The sequence below is a fragment of the Syzygium oleosum genome, unplaced genomic scaffold, assembly GCF_021117445.2.
Source record: "Syzygium oleosum isolate NSW1041296 unplaced genomic scaffold, Sole_v2.1 Sole_v2.07, whole genome shotgun sequence".
Lineage (NCBI taxonomy): Eukaryota > Viridiplantae > Streptophyta > Magnoliopsida > Myrtales > Myrtaceae > Syzygium > Syzygium oleosum.
Window position 1 is genome coordinate 2,754,032 of NW_026607491.1, and position 19,023 is coordinate 2,773,054.

Genomic DNA, 19,023 nt, shown 5'->3' on the forward strand with positions numbered 1-19,023 from the left:
GAATTTGAGTCGAAGGGACGGTCATGGTGGAAAGTTGGGATACTTTCTTCCTTCTAAATCCAATTGATGTGATTTTTTAGGCATCGGAAAACAGTGATATCAATTCATAGGGAAAGATCACCAATTTTCCGATACCTGCAAGATCAACCCGGCCATACGCGATATCTTGAGATCACCAATTTTCATACGCGATATCTTGAGATCCGGCCATCCAATTGTAAAGGTAATATTCTAACACTGGCGTGCACTCTTGGCCAGTCTCTCTGCTCTCTCTCACTCGTTCACCCCATCCAGTGGCTTCGTTGCCACCGGCACCTCTCCACAACCACCGCCTCCACTATCAAATAACGAAATGATCAGGTCAATTTCAGTCCAGCCAATATTCTTAGGTTTAAGATTGTCAATCTAGAATCCTAAACTAACAACTTTACTGTGCATGGTTGTTCCTCCTGTGAAGAGATAAAACTCGAGTTGACAGACACAAGCTCCTTTGTATCTTTCTTCAAGGGTGAGAGTTTAGGGCGAAGACCGCTGTATCGATGCAATCTACAAAAATGAGCTTGATTCTGAAGCCATCGGTTTTTAATCTCCATTATAATCTATTTTCACACCCATGTATATCAAAGAAAGATATTATGCAAATTTTGTTTCATTAGATAAGTCATTAGCGTACTCAAAACAAAACTACATGAAGGGCCTTAACTTGCTATTTCCTTCTCTTTAGTGTTCAATTCTCCATGGAATTGAGACACTTCATATACAAAAGATAATTTGTTTGATCTAAAATAAAACAAGAACTGATAATTTGCCTGTTGGAATGCTCCAAATATGTTGATTCCGTTGTCACTTATAGGCAACATTTGCAAGCAAAATCCACCTACAAAGGAATGAATAAGTTGTCTTTCATTGAGAAAAAGATTGGCCCCTTCGAGATGGATCGTCATAAATGGAAATGTGTAATTACCATGTGGCAAGTCATAGCATAAGTCAAATTTGCCGGGCTGAGGAGTCCTAGGGTGCCAACCATACTTATCGGAGAAATATCGCATCAGTTTTGCTTTTACAGCAGTATAGGCAGTATGAACAAGAGTAGTGTAAGGCAATCCAATGTAAAAAACAAACCCACCTGTATGGTCTGATCTCATCCGAAAAATTGCAGGATTTATATTAGGGCGCTTTCCACAGACACTAATACCCATGGCTGTTACTGCATATTGGGTCACATTAGGAACTAGTGATGTCGTCCGGATCACTGACCCTAGAGGTCCACCGATTGATGCATCGTCCCCAAACTGGAGTAACGTGTAGGTCCCAATCTTGGAGTAGATTGAAGGCAAGCAATAGGACAAACGTCCTTTAGTCTCATTGCCATATTGTGAAAAGATAGACCGCGGCCCCAGTCCCAATCCGAATACTCCGGATACGGAAAAATGTTGTCTCATCTTGGCCCATCCAAAATTATAGTTGTCTAGGCCACAACCGAACAGAGTGTTCGGGAATCGTTTGACAGATCTAGTACCGTCCAGAAAGAGAAATGTGTCTAATCCGACCTGTCCCTTGCTATAGCAATTAAAACATCCATGTGAGAAGCCCCTAGCATCGTACATGCAACTGCCATTTACTATTATCCTAGGAGAACAAAGGGGATCATTATGAGCTAAGGGTCAAAATGTTCGCAATTTACTTCTGCCGAAGTTACCTTGCGTTGTGGGGAAGCAGTTGGTGCATCCTTCACATTGCGTCCAAGTATCATCACTAGCCTGACTTACTACTAGGGAGATAGTGAATGGAGGAGTACCAACACGCATGGTGATTATGTAATAACTAGGAGCATGGGTTGTAGCGTATAGGGGCCATGCTCTGTTGATACCTTTTGACCCCTGGAACTCAAAGAAGCTGCAAATTCAAGTTGGTGCACACGATTTCGAGATATCTCGAAGATTCTATAGTATCTCTTTTCTAGGCTGAGGTTCTTGGGAAAGAGTGTGGTGTCAAATCGATCTATTGGGATGAGCTTGATGTTGAAGCCGGTGGATCCAAGGGGCTCAATGGAAATGAGAAAACAAATGAGGAAAGCCGCTGATGTGAGATTGGCAATTGTCATTGTTTGGTAGTTTGTGTGTTCTTCAAATGGGTTCAAATAAAACATCCAACGCTGTTAGTTCTCACTCTCAATTATATGATGAGAAGAATTTAAAGGCAACAGATCATTTAATGGTAGGATCTTGTATTTACATCTAGTTAATACACTAAGAGTTAAAAGACATTCAGATTTGTGGTCTACATTTAATTCATGATATCCTCTTTCAAAGTCAACTCATCTTCAAGAGAAAGGAGGTTCTACTTTCTTCTCCCTTTTAGTGCGTGATATCTACATTTAATGCTTGATATCCCTTTCAATGAATTCTCATCGATTTGGCACTTTGTGCGTAGCGTCCCTTATGCAAAGAGATAAAAGATGTAGAAGTATTAGTGATTCTTTTAGTAAGCTAATGCAAGGGGGCTTCTATTCTTTTGGGGTTAATATTAAAAAAAAAAAAACTCCAATCAGTACAACTATGCACATTTATCCCAAACAATTTTTCATGTCTCAAAAAATCTCAAATATGCCACATTTATCCTCAACTAATCTTCATGTCACAAAAATCTAGGTCAGCTTTGACACATCTACCAAAACCTTAGAGCAAAATTAGGGATTTTAGCATATTTTCTAATCTCAGTTCATTTTCTTCATATATGGCTTCCCAAGACTACATTCTTCATATTTCACCTGCACACCAGCACGGCCCAGAAGCTAATTCAGCACGGACCACCAATTTCTCACGGCATACACTTGAGATCTCGACCGTACAAAACTTAACCAGACAAAAGCAAATGCGACTAAAATAATGTTAACAAAAAGTGAAGAAAAATAATTTACTTGAAGTATCAATAGATGTAAAACAGATTGACGACCGATACAATGCGTGCATGGTGACTTATATTATAGTGGATGGTTATTTCATGAGTGTTAATTATGTATTAGAAGGGTAACTTAGGAATGTTAAAACCTAGGCGAAAGGCACATTTGAGTTGATAATATAGATAGATTAGAGGTGTGCAAAAAAACCGGGAACCGCCGGGATCACCACTGCTCAAAACCTGCGGTTCCCATGGGAACTAGTCCGGTTCCCGAGTCCAATTTATTAGAACCGGTGAATAGTGGTCCGGTTCTCAATTTCAGGTATAGAACTACCCACCCGGATCGGACCGATACACATACATATATATTAGCTTTCTGAAGCATCCTCCGGTGTCTCTGCATCATTAATGCGATGCGGTAACCGATCTTCTAATCGATACTGCTAACACTTACACAGCTTTGCCAGCTTTCACCTTTCACTTTTTGGAGCAAACCCTTGTTGCTTGAAGATATAGCGTCATCACCTCAGATGATATCCTCTATATATTATCCCAAGTTTATATAGCTCGATACAAACGCTTTCATTGTTTAAGTACTACGATCGAGCTCTCCAGTACTGCTACTCGAAGTGATTAATGACTAGGGGTGAGCATCGGTCTAGGGTCAATCCTGGACTGACCCTGGACCGGCCCAACCCGACCGATCCTAGTCCGGTTCCTAGGGGGACAGGGTCGGTCCTTGGTCCTGGACCCTGCACTATGCGGGTTGGTTCTCGGTTCTAGGACTTTAGGGTTGGTCCAACCCTGTATATATTATATATAATATATTATATGATATTATTAAAAAAAATTGGTCGAAAGAATTGTAAATTAAAAAGTAGAAACCCACTTAACCGGTTAACCCAGCCTTGATTTGACCAAAAAAAATAAAAACCCTCCTCTTCCTCGCTTGTCGCCTCGCTTTGTTTGCTCGCCGCTCGCTTGTGAAACCCTATTCCTCACCTCGCGTCGCTCGCTTTTGTTCGCTCACCTCACTCTCAGCTCTATTCACTCGCCTTGCTTGCTGCTTGCCTCTTCGCTTGCCTCGACCTCGCTTTCAAGTGTTCGTTTTTTTTCATGCATGGTTTGTTTCTTTTAGTAAATGGAGATTTATGTTGTTATCTTATCTTAGATTTATGTTTGATACGTATCGGTGTTCATAGTTTGGTTGCTCGATATCGCATTGTTGATAACTATGAAATTTGAAAGAGTATGTACTTTCAAGGAATACAAAAAATAAAACAAAAAAAGAAATAGCTGGTCCCAGGTTGACCCCGGAATCAGATCGGACCCATAGGGTCGGTCCGGTCCTCGGTCCCAAGCTCAACAGGGTTGGTCCTCAGTCCCAAAAATTGAGGATCAACACTATGTGGGTTGGTCCCAGGGTTAGGTGCAGGACCGGCCCAACCCAGACCATGCTCACCCCTATTAATGACATTCGATGTGGTGACTTGGTAACGCTTGCCGCTTTTTCTAGTGAGACTAGGTCCCGACAAACCGACTTATGAACCCCAAGCCCGTGCACGAATGGACTCCTCCTACGTTGATCCCAGTCCGGTTGGCTCGAGCGATCCTCGCAAGCTCGAGCCTATTTGGTCTCGGGCGAGGCTCGACCTTGCTGGATCTGGCAAGGTGGAGCCTCACCCGAACCTAGCGAGGCTCGAGCTTGCCAGGATTGGGCGAGGCTCGACGTCGCCGGCCTCGGGCAAGCCTGCTGGTGATTGGCAGAGGAAGAAAGAAAAGAATAAAATATTTAAAAAAATCATTAAAAAAATGAAAATTTAAAAAAAAAAATCACATCAGCGTCGGCTATGCCGCGTAAGATGACCAGCGTCCGCATCAGCAATTTCCGACCAAAATTGGCTGGAAGGACTAAATTAACAAATTGTCAAAAATTTTATGACTCAATTGGCACAATTGAAAGGTTTATGACTCAATTAGCACAAATACAATAGGTTTATAACTTTTTTGGTAATTTTTCCAACTCGAAACCCATCTATTCCAAGATCTGGTATAACACTCAAATAAGATGTTTGTCTCACTAAACAATTACCCACACTAGTGGCGAAAAACAGAAAACCTCCCCAATTTATTCTCTGGTGGTGCCGCTCGCGAACACCATGTCGTGGTCGCAAATCTAAAATGATGTCGTTTATTTTAGTTAAATTAAATTTAAAAAAATTAGGCTAAATTAAAAAAAAAAAAAAAACACGAAAAAGGAAAACAAAACCAAGCGAGAGGCCTCGCTGCCGCCGCCGCCGCCCCACCATTGCCTGAAGGATTTGGAAAGAATGATACGGCTGAAAGATACTATGGAAATTTTCTTTTATTAAATAAGTCATTAGGAAACACAAAAGAGAAGTACATGAAGGACCTTAACATGCTATTTCCTTCTCCTTAGTGTTCAATTCTCAATAGAATTGGCACACTTCTTGTACAAAAGACAATGTGTTTGATCTAAAATTAAACACGAACCGATAATTTACTTGTTGAAATGCTCCAAATAAGCTGGTTCCACCATCGTTTAGAGGCATCATCTGCAAGCAAAATCCCCCTTTGAAGAATTGAAAAAGATGTTTTTCATCGAGAAAAAGATCTGCTCCTTCGAAATGGAATGTCATATTTGGATATGTATAATTACCATGAGGCAAGTCATAGCACAACCCATATTTACTCGGTTGAGGAGGCCAAGGATGCCAATCATACTTCTTGAGGAAATTTTGGGTCAGTTCATCTTTTACAACAGTATATGCACGGCGATCAAGAACAATGAGAGGACATCCTGTGTCGAAAACAAACCCACCGGTGACCGGTGTGGTTCGGTCTCATCCGAAAAACTCCAGGATCTACGCTAAGGCGCTTCCCATTGATACTAATACCCGTGACCGTTACTGCATGACTGGTCACATCAGGAACTAGTGTTGTCATTTGGACCTTTGCCCCTAGACGTCCACCAATTGATGCGTTGTCTCCAAATTGGAGTAGTGTGTAGGTCCCTTTCCGAGAGTAGATTGAAGGTAAGCAATATGACAAACGTCCTTTAGTCTCATTGCCATATTGTGAAAAGATGGACATCCCTAATCCCAAGCTGAATATTCCGGATATGGAATTATTACGTCCCTTAGTGCCCCATACCATATTATAGTTGTCTAGGCCACAACCAAAAACAGTGTTGGGGAATCCTTTTTTAGATCTAGTACCGTCCTGGAAGACAAACGTGTCTAATCCAACTTGTCTCTTGCTATAGGAATCAGAACTTCCAGATCCGAGGTACCTAATTTCATACATTCAACAGTCATTTTCATATATCCTAGGCAAACAAAGGGGATCGTCATGAGCTATGGGCCGATATGATCGCGATTGAGTTCTATTGAAGTTACCCTCCCTAATGGCGAAGCAATTATTGCATCCTTCACATTGCGTCCATGTAAGATCACTAGCCGTATCCATGACTAAGTAGACAATATGTGGAGGTGTGCCGACTGACATGGTGGTTGTGTAATAACCAATAACATGGAAAGTAGTTAGAGGTTGTAGCGTATTGGGGCCATGCTCCATCAACACTTTCTGGCCCATGGAACTCAAAGAAGCTATGAATTCAAGTTAGTGAACACGAATTCGAGATATCTCGGAGATTCTATAGTATTTTTCTTCTAGGCTTAGGTTGGACGAAAAGAGTGTTGTGTCAAATCAATTAATTGGTATGAGCTTGATGTCGAAGCAAGAGATTCCTAAGGGCTGAACAAAAATGAGAAAACAAATGAGGACAGCCGCTAAAGTTAGATTGGATATTGTCATTGTTTGGTACTTTGTATGTAGTTCCAATGGAATATATAAAATTTCCAACGCTGCTAATAGTTTTCGTTTCTCACTCTCAATTAAATGATGAGTAGAAATTAAGTTTATCAGATATGCAAAGATAGAAAGATCTTGTATTTCCCTATAGTTAATACACCATGGATTAAAGACATTTAAATTCGTGATCTACATTTAATGCGTGACATCCTCTTTCAAAGTCAACTCATCTTCAAGGGACAGAGGGAGCTTCTACTTTTTTCCCCCTTCCGTACCAACACACGAAGGCAAGACTCGAGTTTGCACCCTCTCCAAAACGTCGACTATTTGTTAAATATAACGTCCATCTTCACAATGTTGTACAGTGATTGCAACTTGCAATATTAGTATAAGTGTAAGCATCCTGCGAAGAGTAATGATTACTTTCAAATTCGAATTTGTCTCCCTACTTGGTGCATAGCGTCCCTTATGTATAGACAAAATCTTGAATCCATGCATACGATGAAGATTTCTTTTACCTTACAACCTACTAGCAAACCTTGTGAGTCGAAACACCAGAAGTTAAATAAGAAGGAAATAAGAAAATATTAAAATCGAACTGCGGCAGCGACTGTTACTTTGCGACTAGTCTGATCTGAGTATGTGAACGCATGCAATTGCAATTGCTATCAATTAAACATCAAATGACAAAAGAGAAAGAACAACTCTGGTTATTGTACTTATGGATCAATAGAAGTGTTGATACTGATAAGGGTGCTTTCTGCGTTATGTACATAGGAGATTACCCAGAAATATAGATACGACTTTTCAGGAGTTTCTCCAAGGAAGGGCAAATTACAGAGCTTCAGAGTCCAGTCCTTCAGTATAGTTATTTCAATGGATTCGTAAGCTCTGTTGCAAATGTACATTAAGATATGTATGCCTTCACCAGATCAGAATAATCGCAGCAATACTTTGTCCTAGGGCAGGTGATTTTACCACTGTTCTTCTTTGCCATTTCTTCAAGAGCCTGTCTCAGGAGAAAATAAAATGTAGGATCAATTAAACAAAAACTCAAGAAACTTATTAGTAAACAAATGCACATTCAGACATACCTTGGTGCTATAGACATGACCATTTGGTAGGACTAGAGGTGGGTTCTCTGTGTCCATAAGTTCTTTAGTTATATAACAAACAAGCTTCGAGTGATGCTGCTTGGAGAAAGGTAACGGCATTGCAAGTTTTCGGAAACTTTCCTGGGATAACGGATCTTCCTTTGTGCAACCATCTTCGGTGCAGAATCTAAATTAGGTCAAGGCATAAAACATTTGAAAGCAAAAAGAAACGAAAAAGCTAACTAAGGTAACAATCCAGGCTGAATTAACATGGGTAATCCTCAAAACAAATAGTTAACTTTTAGGATTAATCTGTTGCTCAAGGTACCACTTCTTAAACAATTTTCCATTCCAGATATTGTTATTGGGGTCCTCTGCAAACTTAAGGCCAATGTCAGTTCAAAAGCCATGGCCCCATGATACTTATCTCCCACCGTTCATTGCAAACCAAGGCCTCACTGGACATGGTTGCACCAGAGACGAACAAATTATGTGGCCTGTGTGCTACGAGGTTCCATGGATCTTATGTGTACCAAGCCAAGTCTGAATCAACGTGGACCCAAATCCGGGCCTAAGTTTGGGTGGGTCTCTAAGTATTACATCTCTAATTCTTACCCACTCCATAATAACAAATTTTACAACTCAAGTGCAAAAGTGTCAAACCTATCCACACTCTTGTTCTTTAAAAGTTAATACATAGAGTCCCATAAAAATAGTTGCCCCAGAAAATAAGTACTATTATGCCTACTCGTGGTACTCTTTGGTTTCACAACTACTTGATAGATTGATGACAATAGTAGGAAAATCCTATAGGTAAATTGCAAAACGAAATAGTATGTGGACAAGCATGCAAATCTTCGCAATCCCTCCTAGTAAAATTGACTCAATCACTATCCACTTGATAGATTGATGACAATTGTAGGAAAATCCTATAGGTAAATTGCAAAACGAAATAGTAGATGCATAAAGTGGCACTCACATGTTAGAAACAAGAATGAATTGAAATGAATGCAGAGAAGTAATCACACCAAAAAAAGGATACGTAGTTTTCAGAGCAGACAATCCAGCCTGCAAATATATGTTTAGCAAAGGCTCAAAAGTCATTCCATATAATCTGCAGAATTCCTGTCTGAATTGATCCACAAGGAAATCCCATTGCTTTGGTTCAAATAAAACCTGTTAAAAAAAAAAAAATAGCCGCATCCTTCCAAGTCAAAACATAATATGAAAATGCGCAGACAGATGTTAAGACATTAAAAGTACATAAGTTATTGGCAATAACACATTGTCGGTGAAAGCCCTTTAGATTTGGTCAAAGTTCAGTGAGAATCTTGAAGGGTCCTAACTGGACATATGACTGATAAGTACCTGCTAACACAGTAGCCAAGGTACGAATGAACTAAATAACTTTTAATGAACAAATTTCACCTAAAAGAGCCAAAGTCGTCAGATTAAATGGAAGAGTATTTAACAGAAAACTTCCAATGAGCACCTCACCCACCCACAGTGAATTGTGAGATACCAAATACACAAGCACTTTAAATCTGGCTTTATGGAATGAACTCAATTCTCAGCAGCACTCCCAACTAAACTTCAATTGCAACATAAAAAATCCATGATCCACATAAAACAGTCTATAAATTTATTTTCCTCTCACATGATATTCTAAGAGACTGTAAGCAATTGTTTTCAATTATTACAGACAACCATCATGAAGTTAAGCTCATTGCTTCATGGTAGTAGTCTAGCTTGAGCAAGCACTAATGAACGGCCTTCATTTTAATGAATAGGATCCATCATATCAGAGCAAGAGAAATGCCGATCACCTTGTAGGTTGCACATTCAGTGTTGCTCCTGAATGCTAATGTGGCCATGACTCGCTGCAGCTCTTTCATATGTGTAGATCCCCATGGTGCAAGGTACTTTCTGGCGTAGGCAATAGCTCGCATGCTGTTCTCAGCTCTCACCAATTCAACAAACTCCTGAAGTCTTAATTGGAACTCGAAAATGCTCTGTCAAAAGAAACATTCTTTAGACAGATTGCATGTCTTAAAATTCCACAATATAATTCAAGCATTATTGCAACGTAATTCCAAACACTGTTCAGATCAGACTAATTACTAGAAAATAGATAAAGAGACCAATTAATTTATTCTATACTTGAAAGATGCAGATATCATTTCTTCACTAAGAGAATAGTACATGATTTTCGTGGACGAAAGAAAATGACATGAATAAAGGTGACTAGTTGAAGAAAGGTGAATTTTTTTCTTCTTTTGCGATAGACACTGGGATGAATTTCATTTCTACCACAATTATTGGTATAGTAACCCGTCAACTTTGAGATTATTTCACTTACCAAAAAAAAAAAAAAACTTTGAGATTATTTCAAGGTCACCACTCTCTCGACCTGACATCAAAATCACAGACAAAAATCTGATCCCAACATTGTATGTGCAATGCTTTCAATGATATGGTAACTAGCTAATTATATGGATGTGAGGTAAATTTTCTCTGCGTGAATGTCCACAGAGATGCCCGCATATATCTTTTTTATGTGAATTTGCACATTAGATTTCTGTTTGTGGGTTTAGTGCACTTTGACAGAGTCAAAACACTGAAACAATACCAAAAAATTGAGTGATACGAGACAATTTAAGGGTGGCAAAGTATGAAAGTCGCCCTAACATAATGTTCACCAAAGATATCTAACCGAAAGATTCCTGGAATGTATGCTCATTGACTGCGAGTCAATCTCCTTCCTTTCAACACTAATGCCAAAGCACACCATTTTCTTTTTATACTATGTATCGACAAACTTGCACAGTGGCTTCTTAATAAAGGCAACCTCACTATAACTGAAACAATTGCATTCATGCAGGTAATGGCACAAATTTAATAACTCAATCCACCTCAATGGATATCTCAATTGAATGAAGTATGAAGCCACAGAATGGATATTTTCATCAGGTAACAGAGTAGATCTACAGTTGTACCGGAGCAAAAATCCCCAGTTTCAAATTGTCTTCAAAATCTTAAATTTAGAATAAGAGCCTAAAGATCTTATCATATAACCTAAAGCGGCATAAAAAGTTGGGAAAGCCATATACTACCTAGTTAAATGATCATTCACCCAAAACTTAGCAAGAGCCACTTTAGTATGTCAAAGAAAAGACCTAAACATATCTGTTAGATTTCATTAATTCCATTTCATAAACTTTGACAAGGAACAAAAGAATAAAATGAGAAATTAAAAGAAAATGGTTTCTGTTGGGTTTTACCATTCTCTTGGCATAACACTATTCGACAACCCTTGAAGAGGACTTGTGGACCAAAGTCAGCATATACAACAAACAAAGTTCCAGCAAACTGTAGCCAAGATTAGATGTTCGGATCAATCATATCCATGAAGCCAAGCCATACTAAACTATCTTCAAGTGGTCATCACAAACTTACAAAGCCCCAGAAAGAATAGTGCAGCAAAAGTTATGTTCAATTCAATAACTAAGCCGTCAACATAGTGATGTTGCAACTGTCAATAGAAAAAAGGCCTCCAGTTTATGATCCGTTAATTCATATAAATAGTCTAACTAGTCGAGTCATTTCAATATGTACAACATTCTTCATTCGATATCAAAGCAGCAGTAAGATGTAAGTGCTTATCCCCTAGGATTACTAAGTCAGTGCAATCCAATCTACAGAGTGGATTAAAAAAAATTGTCGAATTTAAATATAGAAAAGACAGATGAGCTGTGTCAAGCCGTTATTCAACATAGTGCTAATTCATATTTATCTGGATTCAAATTAAATCGCCATCACAAGAGAGCAAGTACATTAAGAGAAAAGGTACATCGAAAGAGTTCTAACTAAACATTTAGAAAGGACCAATTAAGTGGAGACTACATACCTTGGATTTCTTTAATCTTGACTTGTTTTCACTGCACCAAGCAAGGGCAGGACCAACCTCCTTATTTTGGAGAGCGTCAATAACTTTTTTGGCTTCTAGGAAGACATCAATATCGACAAGATCCTATCCCATAAAGATCACACAGATCATAATCATTTTTCCAGATTATAAAGGAGAATAAAGCCAAGTACCTGTATATTAGTACTCTCTGCAAGCTTTGCAGCAGTATCGTAGTAAGACATCCGCAACATGTAATCTACAAGAATTCTCTTTAACCGGGTGTTGCTCCACTCAGATAAATTCTCCGGGTCAGCTGATTCTAAGTGATCTAATCGAGCTCGGCATCTCTGAGCTTGCAAGTGCTCTGTCCGACTTCCCTCTTCCAACTACTCAAGTTAAAAAAGTACAAAGTCACATGTCATCACAGCTACATAAAAACACAAAACTGAGCAGACATACAGCTAAGGGAGAATATACACATTATGTGCGGCCTTGACCAAGAAAAGTTCCTCATCACAATACAAGTAGTTCTGATAGCACCTCGACCAATGATATCACAGTCCAAATTTCACATTATATCCTTTTAGTCATTGACCGCTCGGAAATCCTGAGTTTTTTTTAGGCTCCAATAAGCAACTTGGTTGGACATGCAAGCACTCTCAGTCAACTAATTGCGGAACATTACCGAGTGAAATTCCATATAACTTAATTCAACTCCCGGAACACAACCAGCTTAGATAAACCTCCCCTCAACTACTTAACTTCCTCAAGCATTGAATGGCTATATGATCAGACTGAACTTTTTTTCCTCATCATCCATGAAAAAAAAACATCCTCAAGAATTGAATTGGCTATATGATCAACTGAATTCCTTACTCATCCATGAAAAAAAAAACCAGAGAGAAAAGCTGATCAACTATATCCTTTTTCAAAAATGAAAAAATACTAAGAAGAAAATTATCAAATCCCCTCCCCATACTTATGACCACAATTCTCATCAGGTAAACAGCCCAAACCTCACTTCAAGGTCCTTCCTTTCAATCTTCACCTAATTCCCTGCAATTCCGCAGGATTCGATAATCACTACCAGGTCAAAAGCTCCAACTAGCCAGCCCACAAACCAACCCCCTTGACCAACCTAAGCACCACAAGAACCAACTAGCAACAATTCAACCTCGAGAAATTACATTTCACCGATGCGTCAAGCAAATCACAGCACCTTCCTCTTGAGCCCTTGCAGCCTGGAGACCAGCGAGCTGAGCCGATCGACGGCGTCGCCCTCCCCGGAGGCCTCGGCGGCGTCGGAGACGGCGGAGATGACGGCGGAGACCTCCTTCTCGACGGCGCGGTGGTTGGCGCGGATCGACTTCTTGTAGTGCTCGAAGGGGACCCGCATGAACTGGTGCTCCAGCTTCAGCGACTCCGTCAGCTGCGACAGCCTCGACGACGGCGCGTTGGCCGCGGCGGCGGCGGCGACGGCGGCGGCGGCGGCGGCCGGCGTACCGTTGGGGAGGGGATCGATCTCCATTTCCGGGACGGATCGCGGCGGTTCTCCGGGGGGGTAGCGTGATCTGGAGGTTGCTCAGGTGGTGTGCTGGGGGAAGAATTAAGTTCTTCGACTTCTTGTCAGCGACCAACACCAGTTTGGAGGGAACGACGCCGTTCCCGCATCTCCCAACATTTTCTGTTTCTTTTTGACCGAGACAAACGCCAATTTTGGAGGGAACGACGACGTTCCGGTATCTCCCACCATTTTCTTTCTTTTATCCAAAAAGTCAAAAACCTATCGCGTTCTTGTCAATTCAATTATGAGCCTTTCGATTTTATTTATTCAGTCCTAAACCTGCTGACGTGACAATTTATTTAATTTTTAATATTTTTTCGAAGTTTTTTTTTTCCTTTTTTCTTCTCTTTCTTTTTCCTTTTTTTTTTCTACCCTTCTTCTCAAGAGGCAAGGGCCGGCGCCGGGCCGCCGACCTCTGTCGAGGGGCTCATCCTCGCCGGCCAGAGGGAAGAAGGGTAGAAAAAAAAAAGAGAAAGAAAAGGAAAAAAAGAAAAATTCAAAAAAAATATTAAAATGTTATTAGTAATTGTACACTGTCAGCTCCAGGGATGTCACATAGGACGGTCAGTGTCCACGTCGGCCAAAATTGGTCAGATGGACTTAATTGGCAAAAAGTAAAAAGGTTTAGAACTCAATTGACAAAATTGAAAACTTTAGGACTTAATTAGCAAATGTGCAATAAGTTTAAAACTTTCTGAACAATTTTTCCCTGATTTTATAGCAAAATTACAACAAAAAAAAACCAATGTTACAAGTAATGTTAACAATTAACATTGTTCGTACATTTGATTTTTTATCAATATATATCAAAAAAAGAAACAAATGATGTCAATTTCTCAAAACCGTCGAAATTTAGCATCGCTACGCAATAATTTCGAAATTTAGAGTTCTCTCCTTTACTTTGAAATTTTTTCCGTGACCAACCACTTCCATTCTATAGAACCTGCACTCCTTTCTTAGTGCAGGGACGTCAATGACTAAAGCCATAAAAGAAATGTCCCTTTTGGATTGAGAGAGCTTCCAGCCTCATGCAAAAGAGAACTTCACCTCAAGGAGCAAGAACAGAAGCAGGGTTTCTAGTGATGCCTTTCCCAGAACTTATTTCACCTGTGATATCTCGCTATAACGTTCAGGGCTTATTGTTCGGAAAAATCAACCCAAGGTTCACAAGCAAATTCATGTTTGCGATCGGATATGTAATACTATTCTGTGCTAGATGTCTGTCGAATCGGGCGAACTCCCCCATCCTTTGAATAGCATGAAAAATATAATACGTAAGAAACATCTTCGACAGGCCTCCTTCCCCCCGCATGAGGTTATGTCGTTCGTGCCCCTCGCCTGTGAGGCAGCCACTTGATGTCAAACGTCGATGGATTTCCCTTCGATTAGGGTATATCGATCTGTACTCAGTCTAGTTGAACAAACTAGATGCTTTGAGAGGTAGCTCACCTCTCTCTCAGTCGCTTCCAACTTCCTTCTTCCATGGAAGCTCTTTTATTCCTAATATGATTAGATCGGTTATACTCTTGTTTATATCCTGGAGACGTCACTCCAAAGTCAATCTCTCGTCTGTGGGCCGCTGCATGTTTAGAATTCTCTTCGTGTATGGTTGAGGCAACTTTCTGAAAATTACTATAAGCTGCTATAACTTCGAGGATGTTGTAGTTGCAAAGAGTTTGCCAAATATTTTGTAAAAGCTGCAGCACCCATTTACGTTAGATTTATCGATTAATGTTCGGGAAACGTATTAGGCAATCTGATAGTGTAAACGTATTCATCCGGTGCGCGATCAATTTCAAGACAAATAAGTTCATCCATGGACCTACGATCCAGTAATACCAGAGAGAAGATGCAGTAATATCATTCTTTATTATCATTTGGCTTCTCATAAATCTCATTATTCATGTTAACTATTCAAAAATAGCGGGTCTAACATAAAAATTTCACATAAATCTCATTGGATCAAACGGTCCTAACATGTTTTAGTACAGGTAGTAGGTTGTTTGACTAATTTCTCTATGCGATTGTGATTGGGTTTATTGAGCAAATTGTGATTGTGATCATGTACGAGGAAGAAGATGTGGAGCAAACGTCACAACACTTGGAGCCCCACCACCGGGAATGGCACCTTCTGGCTCAGTGCAGTCATCTCCAGATCATCCTAGAAAGCAGTCATTTTCACTGCGGGATTTTCCACTAAAAATGTCGGGAGCTCACGGGGACATACTTTATGTTTCAACAAAGAAAGATAAGTTAAAGAAAATTCATGATTTGATTAGCATCACTTCATTCGAGCGTCTTCTGGATTCTGTAGCTTTACTGGCTCCAGATTCGTCTCTTCGCTTAGATAAAACGATGATCTTGGTTCTCGATCTCCCTGCGACTGCGAAACTGGTCTCGGTGTCATCATGGCTTTTCGATCCAAGGTAGGCTTTGTGTTCAGGAAACGCTCTCATCGTGGCTAATTTCGATCCAGGCTAGGCTTTGTACTGGATTGATTCTGCTCACTGTTCTTTTGTTTGTTTGTTTTTTGGCTTTTTGCCCAGAATTTGTTGCGATCGCTCTCCAGCCGCTTGAATCAGACTGCCAGCTTTACCACTTCGACAACACCGAAAATGCGAGCACACGCGCTGCCAATCGACATGAGCGAGCTTGACCAAGTGAAGAAGCGGATGAGGAAGGGCGACTTCGTGCCGGTTTGCATGGCGGTGGGGATGATCACCCTCTCCACCTCACTGGGGCTCTACACGGCGATGCGGGAACTGAAGGACTCGCCGACGGTGTGGGTGAGGAAGTCGAGGAGGGAGACACTGCCGGAGGTGGTGGAGCCAGAGGTGGTGGCGGAGAAGGCTGAGAGGTTTGTGAACAAGTCCCTGTTCCGGAAGATCGTACACCTTCGGGAATTCGATACAGGCGATTCCGCCATCAGGCCCGACTCACCGCCAGTTCCTAATAAGGATGTTTCCAATGGAGTTCGAAGGGCTCCTCGTGTCGAGAGTCTTAAATCTGTAGGCGTAGGGGTTTGATGGATTGAGCTGATCGAAGGCGATGGCCGTGTTACATACTTACGACGACGACACAAAAGTTACATGACATGTTATGACATATACTGCGACGTGTTTCTTTCTACGCATGTGATACGGATTAAGACATGTTGATAGTACGTCGATCATCACGCTGATCGATGAGCTCTGTATATATCTTCTCTTTCTAGTGGTATATGTTGAACAGAAGTTCTGTTTTGCTGGAGTTGCTAAGATGCCTTTGGCTTGTAATTTCTGTCATTGGATCTTGCGGGAACGTCTATGCAATTGAAGTGCCATCAATATGAAGATCCAAAGTGCTTACTTGATGAGTTCATCAGTATTAGGAGATTCCAAAGCCTCCACAGCTTGTCCCGATCCTACCGGACGGGCTCCACTAATGCGTTCCTTATTAACTTGCTGGTGCACACCCCTACCCCTAATTCCCCCATAATCTTTGTCTTCCCAGAAAAGAAGGAATTCCTTTTATGAGTTTTACATCCTGAGAATCCCAAGGTCTAGACGAGACCTTAATAAAACAGTTTAAGAACTTACTTAGGTTAGGAAACAAGCTAGTGAACAAGTTAGAAAAGAAAGTGACCACATGCTTCTCAATATTTTTTTTCAATTTACAATAGAATCCTATTGTCAAGGCTGTCCTTACTAGTCAAAATATCATCAGTCTTGCTCCTTCTGAAATTGGTAAGCGTATGATAAAATCCGGTAGTTCTCTCATCATGTGCAATCCTATACTTCATGGTAAAGAACTTCTTCTTTCTTCAGGGTCTTTTGATACTCATGATCAAGATCCTTGAGAAATTGGCTAGGTCTCGGAGCAAGGGCTTTTCGAACGCCAGTTAATCTACAAGAACTTTCTTCATTTCTGTTCCGACCCCGAGTTGCAGTGATTCGTAAACTCCCAAATGTCGCAGAAAAGAGGAGGAAACTCCTCAGCAGGTTCGAATCTAAACTGCTTATTATCAAATGTCTCGTTTGGGAGAGTTAACATTCAAGAGAATGGGGCGGTGATAAGTTACTGATGCGTAAAGTTGGCCGAACATCTTCTGGGTAAACCAGCCTACTGTCGCGACTGGCCCTGGTTTTGTGCCACCTCATTTGAATAATAGTGTCATCATTCTGAGAACTGATCCAAATGAATCTAGGATTAGTAAAACTGATGTCAATGAGGTTGCAGTAGTTCATACAGTCTTGATAGAGACTAGCACTGTAAGAATACACAGACCTACCACCAAGATTTTCTCTACCGGTCAGCATTTCACTAGAATCCGCAAGAAGCATCCAAGGGTAACTATTATGCTCTACTTGTAACCATTACTAGAGCTTAGTGCAGCTTTGAGACTCCATCAACGCTGATGAAGGAAGTACATCAAGGCAGCTGTCTTTCCTGCGGCCAATGACTCCGTAGTTGCAGCGCAAATTTTTCAAAACCTTCATAAAGAAAACTACTAGTCTTCTTCCATCCCCTCAGAATCGTCTTCTAAAGGGGCTTGTCAAGGTAATTTGGACACAAAACCAAGCAAATCTACTCCTCTCGCCCCCAACAGTCTCGACATCGATGTGAAGGGGGAGGACCAATAAGATTGGCAACCTTCTTCAACACTTTTGTTCTATAATGCTCAAGACTCAACTTCAAAAGTACGAATCCCAACCGCAACCACAGACATCAGCTTAAGACGGTTGAAATTTCGGTACCAGATAGACAAGAATCATCCATTACTGAATCAGGGCAGTCCTTTAAGACCTTGTTGAGGTCCTCCACTGTGGTAAAGCTAACATAAAATGAATCTTACCCAAGATCTATGCGTTCTATGCCCCCTTCCTGTTTTCAAATGTCACATAGTTTGAATCTCATGTAGCTCAGAAAGTTCCTTTTCTAGAGAGTTCCACGATAGTGGCATTACGCCATGGGCGCCCGATCTCTTCTTTCTCCTCTTGTGAGTCTCAAGTACTGATCATCAGTGTCGTACTCTGCCTCTACTCGATCACAGTCGCCGTCCTCCACGGAGCCTTCTTGCGTGAAAAATGCATCACTAAAAGGCACCGGAACCTGCAGTGTGAATCTATCCTTGTAGATATCAGGGTTCTTTGTGTAAAATTTTGTAGGAACCCTTGTAATATGTCCCGGAAACGCTAACAGATCTTGCAATTAAATCAACACAAAAACGAGGAACAATAAAGGACAAGAGATTTAAATGGTTCAATCTGAGTGTTGGTACCCACTCTACGGGGAATAATAAAGGACACAAGAGATCTAAATGGTTCAATCCGAATGTCCATACCTACTCCACAGGGAGAACCACTATGAATCTAAGAAATCAGTGTTACAATTGCTCACAAATTCGAATGTTTCCCATCCAAAGCAAACCACATGTATTATCTCATAATCTCTCTCATAAAACTCAGCGAGAAAATCTTATACTCTTTTTGTTTCCTTTGTTGTATCTTATATCAGAGTAGAAGATATATACATAATTACTATCTAAAAAAACCAGCTTTTTTTTAGAAAACCTACTCATACTAGGATACCTGCTCAAACTAGAGATATATTATATTGTTGACCGTATAAAAGTTTAAATCATCTAATGAACGCGTTAATATTCAAATATTATAGCACTTTGAGACCCACCAAGAAAAGTTTGATCTGCAGAGAGCAAACAAGGAAGACTCCTTAATGCACTT

The 19,023-nt window shown here is 40.6% G+C and overlaps 2 protein-coding genes across 2 annotated transcripts; one reads left to right on the top strand and one right to left on the bottom strand.

Annotated features, from left to right (window-relative positions):
* Window positions 1–7,419: 7,419 nt before the first annotated feature.
* Window positions 7,420–13,342, bottom strand: LOC115682192 (protein MAEA homolog). Its single transcript, XM_030606346.2, has 7 exons — window positions 12,956–13,342; window positions 11,928–12,122; window positions 11,737–11,859; window positions 9,656–9,841; window positions 8,872–9,005; window positions 7,830–8,016; window positions 7,420–7,744 (listed from the first exon to the last, which is right to left on the bottom strand). Exons 1-7 carry the CDS (start codon window positions 13,262–13,264, stop codon window positions 7,643–7,645), a joined length of 1,236 nt encoding a protein of 411 aa, XP_030462206.2. The 5' UTR covers window positions 13,265–13,342; the 3' UTR covers window positions 7,420–7,642.
* Window positions 13,343–15,544: 2,202 nt separating this feature from the next.
* On the top strand, window positions 15,545–16,549 carry LOC115682157 (uncharacterized). Its single transcript, XM_030606300.2, has 2 exons — window positions 15,545–15,726; window positions 15,847–16,549. Exons 1-2 carry the CDS (start codon window positions 15,709–15,711, stop codon window positions 16,324–16,326), a joined length of 498 nt encoding a protein of 165 aa, XP_030462160.2. The 5' UTR covers window positions 15,545–15,708; the 3' UTR covers window positions 16,327–16,549.
* Window positions 16,550–19,023: the final 2,474 nt, after the last annotated feature.

What these genes read in the sequence shown, in the direction of transcription:
- LOC115682192 (XM_030606346.2), bottom strand. Translation starts at nt 13,264, where the DNA reads ATGGAGATCGATCCCCTCCCCAACGGTACGCCGGCCGCCGCCGCCGCC. An exon ending in TGCAAGGGCTCAAGAGGAAG is followed by an intron (nt 12,123 to 12,955) that starts GTGCTGTGATTT and finishes TAACTTGAGTAG; the next exon opens with TTGGAAGAGGGAAGTCGGAC. An exon ending in GTCATGTCTATAGCACCAAG is followed by an intron (nt 7,745 to 7,829) that starts GTATGTCTGAAT and finishes CTCCTGAGACAG; the next exon opens with GCTCTTGAAGAAATGGCAAA.